Source organism: Corvus cornix, chromosome 5, assembly GCF_000738735.6.
Source record: "Corvus cornix cornix isolate S_Up_H32 chromosome 5, ASM73873v5, whole genome shotgun sequence".
In the NCBI taxonomy this organism is placed as follows: domain Eukaryota; kingdom Metazoa; phylum Chordata; class Aves; order Passeriformes; family Corvidae; genus Corvus; species Corvus cornix.
This window is the reverse complement of record NC_046335.1, coordinates 7,112,264-7,125,644: the sequence shown is the minus strand read 5'-3', so window position 1 is coordinate 7,125,644 and position 13,381 is coordinate 7,112,264. Positions and strand designations below refer to the sequence as shown.

Below are 13,381 nucleotides of genomic sequence, written 5' to 3'. Positions count from 1 at the left end.
AAATTGAACTCAGCAAGTGCACCAGCAGCATCACTGGGTAATGGAACAGCACTTACATAAATGACTTAAGTTACAGCACACTGGCTGATTTAAAACTAATTATGTGGATGCTGTTAAATATTATGTGAGCAAATAGTACTTCAAGTTTTGCAACAAACTGCAGCAACTTTCAAATCCTTTACCCAGCCATGGTGAAAGAACTGCAGTCCTAACCACAGAATGGCTGCCAGCCATCCCATGTGGAAATGCCTGCACACAGCAAGGAACAAGAAGCTTTGTGTGACTGCTTCCCTAGCTTGGGTATTGGTCTTGGTAAAATAATGTATGCCACATTGCAGTGAGGGAAAGTTAACTTTTTGTTTGGTTGGCTCCGTTCCCTTCAACATTTTACAAATACTCACTGAAGACTCAACTTCATTGACACATCTAAAACACATCAGACATACACTTCCCGTGGTTTAAACTAGAAAAATGAGCAGACATACACTGTAAAGGTCAACAAGCAGACCCCACTGGAAAAAGGCTCAAAGAAAAATCAATTCAGAAACCAACCATTTGCCACTCGTGGAAAAAAAAAAAAGAAAAAAGAAATCAGAAAAATCTACAGACTGAGAACAAGCATTTCACAGTCTGAAGTCCTCTCAGCCACAGGATGTGCACCTCCAGGGTTTGATAACAAGACACATAACACTTTCAATTTTTTTGTTTCTTCCCACTCTCCTCACCCCCACACCACATATAACTACTTTTGCTAACACATTATAAAGTTCAAGAGACTGCACATACATATTTATATTGTCTCCCATTAGACCCACTGAATGTAATTTGGAAGAAAAAACCTCGCGGAGTCTTTTCTTATAACCAACCTGAAAATGAGAACATAGATAAACAAGGCACTCACAATCCAACTGTCACAGAAAATTATCTTCTGGGCTGAAACCGCTCCTATTTGGTTTTAAAATGCAAGAAGAAATGATTTCAGGCAGTCACCAAAAACCCCTCTGCATTTTTGTGCTGCCCAGCTGCCCTCCACCGGAATCTGACACAGAGATGATTTTCTTGAGTGGGAGGCAGAAAAGCAATATCCAATTTATATTAAACAAACAAAAAGGCTGCTGTAAAAATAAGGAGATTTGACCTGGGTCTGGGCCACAAGGTCGAGCCGGATCAATGCCTTTTTAGTTTTAAATTGAAGGTATTCTAATAATTTGGGGTAAATGGAACTGAGCACTGGATTTGGCAGATTCTTGTTATTGCTGAAACGCACAAGTCTAGATATGTCCTCACCCAATCTTGAAGGGTTTATGTATGTATATTTCTCAAAGGTTCTCATAAGTCCCAGTAAATGATAGCTCCAGAACACTCCTCTGCAGTCCCAGCAGACAGTGCTCCCTTATCCTTACACTAAACCACATTCTGACAGCATTAGAAGTCTGTACTGTAAAATTTGAAAGCTCTTAATGAATGATGTACAGCTAGGGATGATTTGCAGCATCACTGAACTTAACTAAATTAGTACAGGTCACATCAAGGAGGCTTCTTTACATTACTTCCCCTATCACTAAGCTATTTTTTCTCCAACTGTATTTCACAAAATGAGGATACAGGTGGGTTAATTGCCATTCTGAAATTCTGGCATTTTATTCCAGTATTCAGAAACTAATGAATCCCAAACTGGGATTTTTAGCAAGAATACTCCATTTTACTAATATAACAAGCTAGAAAATCTTTAAGTTAGTTTCCCTTGACTCCCTGGCAGAACAGGCATGAAAGGGGGAAATGATTCACCTCCTACAGAAGGAAGGAAAGAACTAAGGGATGAAGGAATGAGTTTTTTGGTAACCTCACCCTAAGAAACACGACAAAAAGTTCAGAGATGTTGGAATGAGCAGGGAATGAGTGTCAGCAGCAGCTCCTGCAGCAGGCTGGGGACACAAGCCATGCCAGGCAATGGCTGGGTGGGAGCTCCCTTCCCAGTGGGGCAGGAGCACAGCCAGTGAAACACCATCCATACATGTTTCAGAGTTTAATGCAGCTGTATTTTGAGAGGTACTGAGCCTGACAGATGTGACATAAAAATGCTATTGTATCAGGGGAATTGATCTTCAAAATAGTCTGAGTAATCAGAATAAACATCAATTCCTGACAAACACCTGACAGCTTCTGTAAGGACTCGTTTGGGGACAGTTTGGGGGGGTTTTGCTTTGTTAAGGTATTTTTTGGTTTTGTTTTGGGGATTTTTTTTTTAAAGAAAAAATTATTCTTTCCCCATCTTTCTGTCCTAGCTCAAGAGAAGTGAATTTCAGGGTAAAGTAATAATCTGCTGCATTGTTGCCTGGACCCCAAGCTGGTTCCTGCCTCTCCAGTCTCTCAGTGGCATTTGCTTAACTCTGCATCCTCTCAGAGTGTAGTATTACATGTAGAAGACAATGCCATTTTCCTCCTGTGTCCTCACTTACTGGAGAAGGAAAGACTGCTGGTGGTCACATTTCAGCGTTCAGATGCTAAAACTACACACACTCCTTTTAAAACATGTGGGGTCAGATCCATTTCTCTCCTGTTCTTGCCTCTCCTTTATCTCTTTTATTACAAAAGGCTTCTTAGCTCACACCAGCTTCTTAGCAGTAACCTGCAGCATTAGCCAGGTTACAACACTACAGGCTTTAGCAGATCCACTCCTCGAATCAACCGTGAACAAGCAAAAACAAGTGTCAGCTCCTTTCAAGGTCATTCAGGAGGCCCTCCCCTGAACAGCTAACTTTAATAAAGAGATGCATGACTCAAAAGGCAGAACACCTTGCAAGGCTTGAGTTCATTTTTTTTCCTTGGCTTAGCTTTTTGTAAATAAAATACTAAACATAATTTGTATAAGCTTGTCCCTCTAAAAGTTACAAGATTGGAAAATACTGGTAAGATTTATTTAAAGTGGAGGTACTTATCAAATGTCACCGTTTTCCTGTTCAAAATGAGTAATCATTTTGATTAACCTTTGATTTAAATGATTATATACCACAGCAAAGCAGAAACACACATAAAATTACACTCCAAAGAAACTCTCAAAGTGCAGATCACATAAGAAAACAGTTATGTCCAAGTGGTTAGAGAATTATTCACCATGTACACAATATTCAAACCAAAAGCTGACTCCACACACTCCCAGCACATGTACATTCATAGCCAGGAATCGTAGTCTGAATCCTGCAGCCAACATGAGACTGCTTCCAGACAAAATACCAAAAAATACCAAATAATAACTAAGCTATAGAATAAACTCCTAACTACCATCTCAGCAAGGACTCCCAGTATCTTCTGTAAGGAAGTTTATTCCAGGTGGGAAATCATGTTACCCCTTTAGTCACGTATAAAAAGAAGGCCTAAAGCAGCACAAGAAAACAAATAAAATTTAACATCTCACTTCAAGTAAATATACATGAATTCCAAACCCTGTAACAGAATTCAAAGCAGAAAGAGAAAAACAGGATATCAAAAGTAAATTACACAAAGACATGAAGGCAATTCTGAAAAATAAAAATATATGGTAGAAAATTAAAGCATATAAAGATCTCATCTGAAAGGCCCCCTTGTAGAGAGAATGACCACCAGAGCCAGCATGGAAAAGACTCTCCAAAACTTCATATCCACCAAACATAGAGATCTATGTCTCTTTAGGAGCTCTGCTTCATCACCAATTTCCAAACTGTAGGAATGGCTGAAGATACCCACCAGACTCCACTGCACCAGTTGCAAACAAGCAACTTTTAAGATACCCATTCCCAAACTTTTAAACTACTACTGCAATGTCATTTTTTCTAATAAAGAAGGTTTTGAACCAACAACTCTCTTCTTGAAACAATGAATTGAAAGTGCTCTAACCTTCATAATCACTTGGTTTAACTAATACAAAGGTTTTAAGATGCTCAGGAATCCCTTAGATTATTCAAGCTGAGCTCTGTTTCATGCTGTTTTGGATTGGCCTAAGTCATTTGGGAAACATGAGCTGATGCTCCTCCCCTCCACAAATACCAGTCTCATAATGTAGAACTAAAACTACTGTACATTGAAAAACCTGTTTCCTTTGGGTTTATAAAAATCAATGACAAGCCATGGCCAATGTAGAATAAGCATTCATAGAATTATGGAATCATAGCATAATTTGGCTTGGAAAGGGCTTTCAAAGGTCATCTAGTCCAGCCCAAGGGATATCTTTCACTAGACCAGGTTGTTCAAAGCCTCATCCAACCTGCCCTTGAACACTCCCAGGGATGGGGCATCCACATTTTCTCTGGGCAACATTCAGACTTGCAGCTGAGTTTGGAGCACCCAGCCTTATGGAGCAATAACCCCATCCTGGACACCAGAAAGGGACAACTGTAAACAAGGGTGGAAGCTGGGGGAGCCAGCTGAGGGCCTCTCATTGTTTCCCCAGGCTCCCTTGGCAGGGTGGTATTGCAGATGCCTCCAAAGCATCAAAATTAGGCTTCTGCCCATATTTCCCTCTCCAGGGAAATAATATGACTCCAATTAGAGACAAGAAAGCACCAAGCAGTTTATCAGGGTAAACAAGATGTCGCATGCTAGGCTGCAGAAAAGCATCACATACATTCTCCCTAATAAAGAGGATTTTTCTGGAGTTGTGACACCCATTGAGAAGCTAACAAAAATGTAGCCAGAGCAGATGCTAACTGAAAATGTGCATCCTGGAGCAGGAACTTGAGCACCAGAACAAGTCCCTGGTACTGAAAGGGCACAATTCCCAATACCCAAATCCCCTGGCTCTAAAAGCACAAGTGGAGCCAGGCACCACACTGTACTGGCAATATGGATAGTCAGCAAATACAAGTAAGACCATGAGAGAATTTGGAGGTGAATTTTCAAATCTAATCAGATCTGAGATCACTACCAAGGGTTTCTGTCATACCCATAGCAGGCATGATTTGGTTTGCTATTATATATTCATATGGTTCCATTCAGAACAACCTTGTTTCATTACAACGGATTCCACTGTGCTTCACAGTCCTGCTTCATTTCTTCCAAGGCAAATTCTTCAGGAGATTAACCTGACACATTTACTCCCCTGATAATACATCCTGTCTTTTCTGATATCATTACCAATTTCAAGCACATAGCAAGAAATAGGCTTAAATTTTTTTAAAAGTAGTGACTTGAAAGCTTTCTTGCTCCCACATTTTCTTAGTACAACACATTTCACTTTACACGTAATGTTGTAAAACTCAGCTCAAGTAAATATAAAATAAATTATTAAGCTTCTAACTAAATAGTTCCAGTCCTAAAAACCCTCTTTATTGAACTTGAAGTGCTCCAGCACACAGCACAGCTCTAACTGGAGATCAGATTTTAAGGAGCTTGAAGGGGCAATTGTTCTTTTCTCAGAGTTCAACCTATTATTCTTATGTTTCATATACACAGAAGACATTAGTGAAGATAAACTGTGCAACTGGTAATTGAAATTAGAGTTGCAACATCTATTATGGTAACATCCACTGTGCCACATCTTCAACACACTGGGAATGAAATGGCTTTTGCATATGAAGCACCAGTCGTGATACCCACTGGAACAAAAATGCAATAAGAAATGGAATGAAATACATTTACACAACATAAAATTTCCTAAAATTACTTACATTGTCATTACTAGTCTTCTACCATCTTGACAGACAAAATAAGTAAACCCCCAGTATAATTCTGGGAGATGTGTCTGAGGAAAGCACAGCTTCTTGTAAAGCTTGAGAAGTTCACAGTAAAGAAACCTGTTCAAAAGCTCAGTTTGCTTTTGAAAATACTCATGTACATAGTATCTACCCACCTAACAAGGAGAAACCTGCACGATCTTTGGAAGAGCTCTTTGAAAGTACCTTCCTCCCAAAACTGCAGAAATTACCAAACATTTCTGAGATTTCAAAATTAGGATTTCTTATAAAATAAGATATAGATAAAACTATATTGCCTTTGAAATCCAAGCAACCATTAAGTGATTGTAGTATCTACAAAGCTCTAATAAAAGGGCCGCCAACTGAAAGACTACCCCGTTTAAGCACACTCCTGGGACCTGCCTAGCATTCCAGCTCTTTAAAAATTTCTTCCAAATCAACAACTTTTTACAAGACTGTAAAATTTGCCTATCATTATCACATCAGGAAACAAAAGTTTTTTCCAGTATTTTAACTGATTAACACTGTAACTGCTACTTTATGTGATATTAAAAAAAGAAAAACCACACAGAGATTGCACCCTGTCTGGTTAGGGTAACCATTTTTTAGGGATAATCTGAAGTCCTCTGTGTGGAAACAACAGCATAGACTATTTTAGAGCAAGAGGCAATTAGAAAGATGGAAATGAAGATCAACTTCCTATTTCCAGAGTGCTTTGTACTGTATATAAAGATTATTTCTAAGACACAGGACAAACTTGGCCACATCATCTGTCCAAATCTGGTGTGGTAAGTAAAATGACTTGCAAAAGGAAAGCAAGAAAGATATTTATCTATATATATGAAAAAATTTCCATTTTTATACCATTACAGGAGCAACCAAGAATGAGTATTCATTTCCTATCCTGTAACTTGGTACTCCCTATACTGGCACCTTCTAATTGGGATCAGGAATAAAGGAATAGCTCTTTAAAATCTGACTACAACTCTGATGAACTGAAGGACTGGATCAAAGCCTGGTTATTCGTGGTGCTACTGCAGTCAGATGCAGCTTACTAAATATTTAAGATACATAAAGAAAAACATGCAGGACTGTAAATCACTACAAACCAAAACAATAGATGATCTTTAAGGCCCCTTCCAACCCAAACCATATGATCCCATTCCTGCAAATGCCTCCTGGAAAAAGACACATTATGTGCTTCATTCATTTTCTAAAGAGCAATATTCAGGAGTTTTATTATTATTAATTGCATATAAATTATCATGATTTTTGTATCCCTAGGAGAGTTTTTAGCCATTCACCTCTCAGAGGAACAATGCTGAACAAAGGCAATGAATGCAAGGCATATAAGAACAATGCAGAACACAGAAATTTATGCATGCCATTTAAAAGGCATGGCATTTAAAAAAATCATAAGTATGTCATAAATCTTTAATTATAAGGAAAAAAAAAAAAGCCCAACTAATGTTTGCCAAGTCCTTGATAATATTTAAGCAAGAGCACTGCCTACTTCAGGAGTGCAAAATCTTCTTAGCTCACTTATCTGCATGTATCCTCAACCTCCTCTGAAGTGTTCTGCTGCAAAATTCATTGTATCTGAGATCTGCTAATCATCATCAGGAAACTCTGTTATGCATCTTAAGGATGTACTTTAGGCTCTCAAGAGGAAAAATAAACACGTTTTATTAGCTGCTTTTGGAAAATACTGATTTGTATTTATTTAGAAACCTTTTCAAGTTGCACCACTGTTAAATTAAATATTTATGGCATGATTTTCCAAAGAGTTTAACACCTGTTAAGGGTTTAACATGCTGACTTCAACAGGAGTTCCAAGGGCCCAACATTTCTGCAAACCTCAGAAACAAGGTTGGGATGCAGCGAAGCAGCTTGAGCATGGATGTTACTGCTGAGCTCTGAAATGCAACCAGGATCCTGAACAGCCCCTACTTCCCTCTCAGCACTGCATTTCAGACAACTGAATTGGTCCTAATTTACTAGAAACACCCGAAATATGACTCATTAATACCTGTTAACTGCAAATAAAGCATAAGCTAAATGCTGTTAAATTTAACACAACTTTCCTCAACACAACTTTCTCTCCTTTACAAGTGGGAAACTTACGTGCAACTTACAGGGGAGACTAAAATCCCCAGGGAGTCAACAGCTGGAAAGCAAAGCTTTTGATACTGAGAATGAGAAGTTGAACAAGGATGAAGCCAAAAATACAGTACAAAGGAGAAAATATGTCTGATATACTGTAAAAACCTGTATCTGGTGACAGTGGGGCCAGTGATTTTGGCATTTGGCTTCTTAGCCCAAACTGAAGACCATGCCTCTGCCTTCGCTGTCAAATGAAGTTAAAATAAGGGTTTAGGTTTTGCTATCCTTATTTTCCTCAGCTTCTGAGAGATTTGCACTTACTGTCCTTCCCAGCATCATGTTTTCAGGTATCCCATGTATTCTGTTCTTTCACAAACAGATGTTTTCTCACACCTTGTCGGTGGCTGCCCCCCTGCCCCCCTGGTCCCTTTACCCAGTTGCAAACAGGCCTAAATCTGAACAACGGTGCAAAGACATGATTTTATATTTCAGAATTAAATACCAAGATTTCCTTGTGGCATTTGGCCTATAATTCTGGCAGTAAATAAATAAACAGGCAGTAAATAAATAAATAACATCTAAGTAAGAAATTACTATACATCAAAATGATTCAAATGATGATCCAACAAGACTACATAAACTGAAGACAGATAAAACAGTTGAATATTACAGATTGGACACATCAATCTCCTTATACATTTTACAACACACTACAAATCTGCCCAGCAAGTTGAGTATTTCACTCATTAAAACAGGAGCTTTCATCACACTATAAAACATTTTCAAATGCAGACCAGAAAACCGACAAGCATATTTACTGTAAAGCTTTGTATTTGTGTCATCAATTAACAACAAAAGTTTGGAATAAAACTAAAATAAAAGCTAATCAAAGCAGCTAGCTGTCAAAACAGATGGGAACTATAGTTTTCAAATCAAGCAAAAAGGCAAAGCTTTCGAACATTTAGTGTTGCATCAGCTCGTACAGACAACTTAAAGGAAGGACAGCAAATGTCAGGATTTTATGAAGAAAAGGTGTCCCTGACTCAAAGATTCACATTTATGAATCTCTCCATTGATTTCATGGGTTTTTTGACTTCAGGATGATAAACTCACACCAAAGCAGACCTCTGAAACGTGAACTATAAATAAGGTGTCGCCATGACACTGCAGGCAAAATAAATAAAAACAGAGTCCCGACATTATTTTAGCCTCAAACAAATGTTTCGGTCCTTACATTGTCTGGCTTAGAAAGATACATAGACAGTCTCACAGACAGAGATATAAATGAACAATTGCAGTACCTTTTTCCCACACTGTTTACAGGGTTGGCTATATTCCTACTGGCAATAGATTTTCTTCTTGACAGCTTCTTGGTGTTGGTGCTGTCATCAGTGCTGTCATCCTCTTTCTTTGGTGTGTTACTTCCTTTGCTGTTCAGGTCCCTTAGCACATTATAATTAATTTTACTTGAGATTTTCTTCTGTTCTAACATCTTTTCAATTGCCTCTCCTGCTGTGCTGGCTTGAATTGGCTCCCGCTTCTTTGCAGATTTCTTTGGCTTAATTAAAATATAAAATTAGTGATGTAGATACAAACAAAGTTTCCATGAAGCAGAGGGGCAAGCTGGAGTGCAGCAGTCCTGGTTCAGGTGCTGCTGATGTGGGGGATGCAGGTGATGTGCCCAGGCTAAGCCAGTGCTCCATCTCCTGCCACTCAATGGGATCGAAGGGTCTCTTTTCTCCAAGAGATGCGTGTTTGCTTTTTTGCCAAATGCCCAGAGAGTTTATTAGAAATTATTTACTTAATATCTGTAATGCTGCCAGAGAAGAACGATGGGCCATTTTCCATGTATAAAAAAAGGGGGAGTGAACTCCTATTACAGGAATAGGGACATCACAGCATCACCTAGCACGGAAATAAACAATTTCCCCTGCTAAAACTGCCTTTAAAGCGAGAGTGAAGCTGGGTCACGACTCCCCAAAGCACTGACAACTCCACATCCGAACTGTGTTTTATGTCAAGTCTGAAAGCAGCATGGGAAAGGCTCTGCCCAACTCCTCCTCCAGGCTGGAAAGAGCCAAGAGCACGAGCAGCAGCTTCCCAAGCACAGCCTGGCAGTAGCGCCGAGGGACAGGGAGCAGGAGGCTGCAGACACGGGAGCACTGCAGCAACGTCACCTGCAGCTGCCACAGGCTGTGAGCTCGGCCCTGCACAGGGGGGCTGATGCTGTGCAGAGCCAGGCAACCAGCAATGACACCAGAGAACGTTTCCAGCCATGCCCCATGCCTGGGTAGGTACGAAAAAAAACCACCCCAGAACCTCTGTTTCTCATTTGGCATTTTCCTATTCAAAGGAAAGTTTTAACACCAAGCTCTGCAGGAGATTTATTTTTTAATGGATAATAGCCCCTCTGTTTACCTACATGAGTCAAGTGCTACCTTGAAATTGGAAAGCACCATATTAATCAAGTTCTACTCAAGCTGTCAGAAACAATAAAGGGTTAGAGAAAAACTCCTGTGTTGTCCGAACAAAAAAGTGGGTGTTTGGGCTACTTGGTGGTGCCAATGAGTTATACAATTTTGAAAATTGCTGGTAGACTGCCACGTCTGCATAAGTGCAGGATGAATGAGAAACTCTGAAGTATAAAACAGTGTTTCATTGTCTGGTTTTGTTTTTATTGTTGGAATACCTAGGGGAAGCAGGAAACTCTGCCTTTCACATTAGTTGGAAAAAAAGATAGAGGATATACACACTAAAAACTAACATGGATTTTAGTTGCATGTGGGAGATTTGACTTGTCACTTGCTCAATTACACAAAACACTAATGCTGTAAATCATGAATATACGGCCAATTAGGCTGCTTTAAACTGCTAAACATGGAGACAGGACATGCCATTTGTTAACATAACTGTCGCATTCTTTATGAAAGGTAGAACAAATACCCCTTCAGGTAACTGTAACAAGGTTCTGTTCAGTTCTTCATAAAGAAATCATTATTGTAAGAGCAAAGAAAGCCACTGAAGTTATGGCAAGTACAAACAAATTCCCCATGCACACGTTAAAAAAAAAAATCAGACGTCTTAAAACCTGTATTTTAATACGCAAGCAATTAGAACAGCAATCATAAATGCAAAGAGCTAGCTCTGAGTTTGACATGCACAGAATTTTCTCATAATAGCAATTTAAAATAAAAGTTTGGGCAAGAAAGTGTTTTACTCACCACCTAAAAAAATATAGCCTTGCAATTCAGTAACAGCTAGATGTACTGTAGCTTTTGCTCTGTTAGTGGTGACCTGTACCATTATGCCCATACGTACATGGAGCTGATCAGCAGATATAATGAATTTCCAGGACATTTTCAAACAGACACAATTAACACACAATTTAATACCTTGTGTTCCTTATAAATCCCAAGTTCTTTCTCTTTTGCTATTCTTGCTTCCTTTTCTGAAAGACAACAAAAGGGTAACCAGCATGAAGATTATACAGACTGTATATTTCAGCAACACCAGCCAAAAGGCAAATTTCAGTCCTACATACTTACCTTTTTGTTCCTTCAAATAATCTGCGTTTTCCTTCATCCACAGCTCTGCTTTAATTTGAGCTTCAGCTTCATTAAGTATATACTAGAAGAGAAAACAAATTTATCTACTTTCAGAAATCAAATTGAAAAACACAGAGCAAAACTGAACTGAAAAACCACTGGCAAGGTCAATACATATCCCATTTTAAAAAATGCATTAAAATAAAAGAAAATATGAGTGATATAAGACAATCACAGAGCACTTCTAGTAACATCTGAAGCTGGCACAAGCAACAACCTGTTTTCAAAAAACAAGTGCTTGGTTTCCAAACTATGATGGAGCGACCAAAAACCATCTAGGACTCATTATACATGGTCTGTTAATTAAACAAAAATGATCCTGGGTTTATGATCTTTTTCAGATGATACAAGAGGTTATCATGACAACGTGGTTGTCTGCAAGTAATTCTGTGTGTTGATGGTGTTGATGGTGGTCTGTAATTCAAAACAGGATGGGAACTACTGCCCTGTGCAACCAAAGCAAAAACATGTGTCTTCTGGGTAGGTTTCTGTGAAGCTTTACACAGAGTTACTGAGATTATTATTTCAATGGCTACATCTGTGTGAAGGAGACCAGCTCAGATTGCTGGAGATTTAGCCCTCTAGATTTCAGCTTGGTTCAGTAACCACATCTAGACGTTCTGCAGTTAACTCCACCTAGTCTCGGTAACAACTTTAGTGGGAATGGAGCTGTAAAATACATCTAGGACTATTCAGATGGATCACAGAAATAAATAGACAGATAGGCAGCAATTACTTAATTGTAGATGACCTAAATGTAAAAATTAACCCAGTATTTAGCACAACTATCAATGAAACAGAAGCTCTCTACAGACTATGCTTTTTGGGAGTGAAGAACAGCAGAATGGAGAAGACAAATTAGGTCATCCATCATGAACAAGACACTTTAATTTTAAGCAGTGCACCTGGGACTTGTAAAATGATGTGTAAGTGCAAGAAAAGCAATCTGAGGTTTCTCCATCTTTCGGGTCTCAGCATTCAAGATTGTCTCCAAAGTAAGATGTACATCTAGGATTTCTTAAGAAAAATAACTTCCATTAAACGAAACTAATGCAGGTAGGAGTCCTTCCTCTGAGGGCTAAGCAGGCAAGCAAATGGCTGTGCAAGTCCTGGTTTATCAGACCAGTATTTTCACTCTTTCATCTGCTTCTATTAAAAGTGGGCCATAATAGTAAAACCCACTTTTTCCTAGCTCAGTTATTCATCCCTCTTAGGCTTTCAGAGATTTCATAATCTTGGGCTTATAATATTACAGTCTATTGCCACAGAAATGAAGATGAAGTCATAAAAGCAGAGTTATGACCTCATCACAGAGCCTAGGAAGAGCAGAAAATGTGCTTGTTCTTCCCCTGTGATTATTCAAATTATGGACTGGCTATGGTGAAAAACCTCAGCCTTCCTGCTCCCTCCATTCAGTGTCCACTCAAATCATGAGACCCTAACGCCCAACCTAGCAAATCCCACCTCACAGCTACATTTTGGAGATCAGTAATTCCTATGCAATTCATCACTGTCAGGGATTTTGTACCCCAAAATGAATTTTTAGCACTGGAATTATCTGTTCAAATTACTATGTAAACCAGCATGGCAGCTGGAGAGGGCATCAGGCTCAGAAAGCTGGGCTGTCACGTGTCCAAGCGCTGACCAGCCGTGTGGCCTCCAACACGCCCTTTTCCACAGCCATGTGTCTGTCCCACTCAGCCCATATGTTAAAGGGTACTTTTTTCTGCCACAGAAATAAAAATAAATCCAGAAGACATTACAGAAGTCTCTGGAAGTACACAGGAGCCGCACATGCTGGTTTTACAGTTTGGTTTCCATGGCAGCCTTCTATGTTGAATCTATCTTAATTAAATAATGAATTTAGAGCTCCACAAAACTTTTTAAAGTTCTCCTTTGCAATAAAAGATATTCAACATAATTATTCCAGCATGTTAAAAGCAAGCAGCAGCAGCAGCCTCATATATATATATATATATATTTTTATATATATATATATATATA

The 13,381-nt window shown here is 39.0% G+C and overlaps 1 protein-coding gene across 2 annotated transcripts in view; it reads right to left on the bottom strand.

Annotated features, from left to right (window-relative positions):
• The window catches only part of BRF1 (BRF1 RNA polymerase III transcription initiation factor subunit), a 172,966-nt gene that overhangs the window by 34,522 nt on the left and 125,063 nt on the right, over window positions 1-13,381 (bottom strand). For both annotated transcript variants that reach the window (XM_039553444.1, XM_019282153.3), the window contains 3 exons: window positions 11,318-11,399; window positions 11,165-11,220; window positions 9,074-9,330 (listed from right to left, as the gene is read on the bottom strand). In XM_039553444.1, coding sequence (XP_039409378.1) covers window positions 9,074-9,330; window positions 11,165-11,220; window positions 11,318-11,399 — 395 coding nt within the window. The remainder of the gene's footprint in view (window positions 1-9,073; window positions 9,331-11,164; window positions 11,221-11,317; window positions 11,400-13,381) is intronic.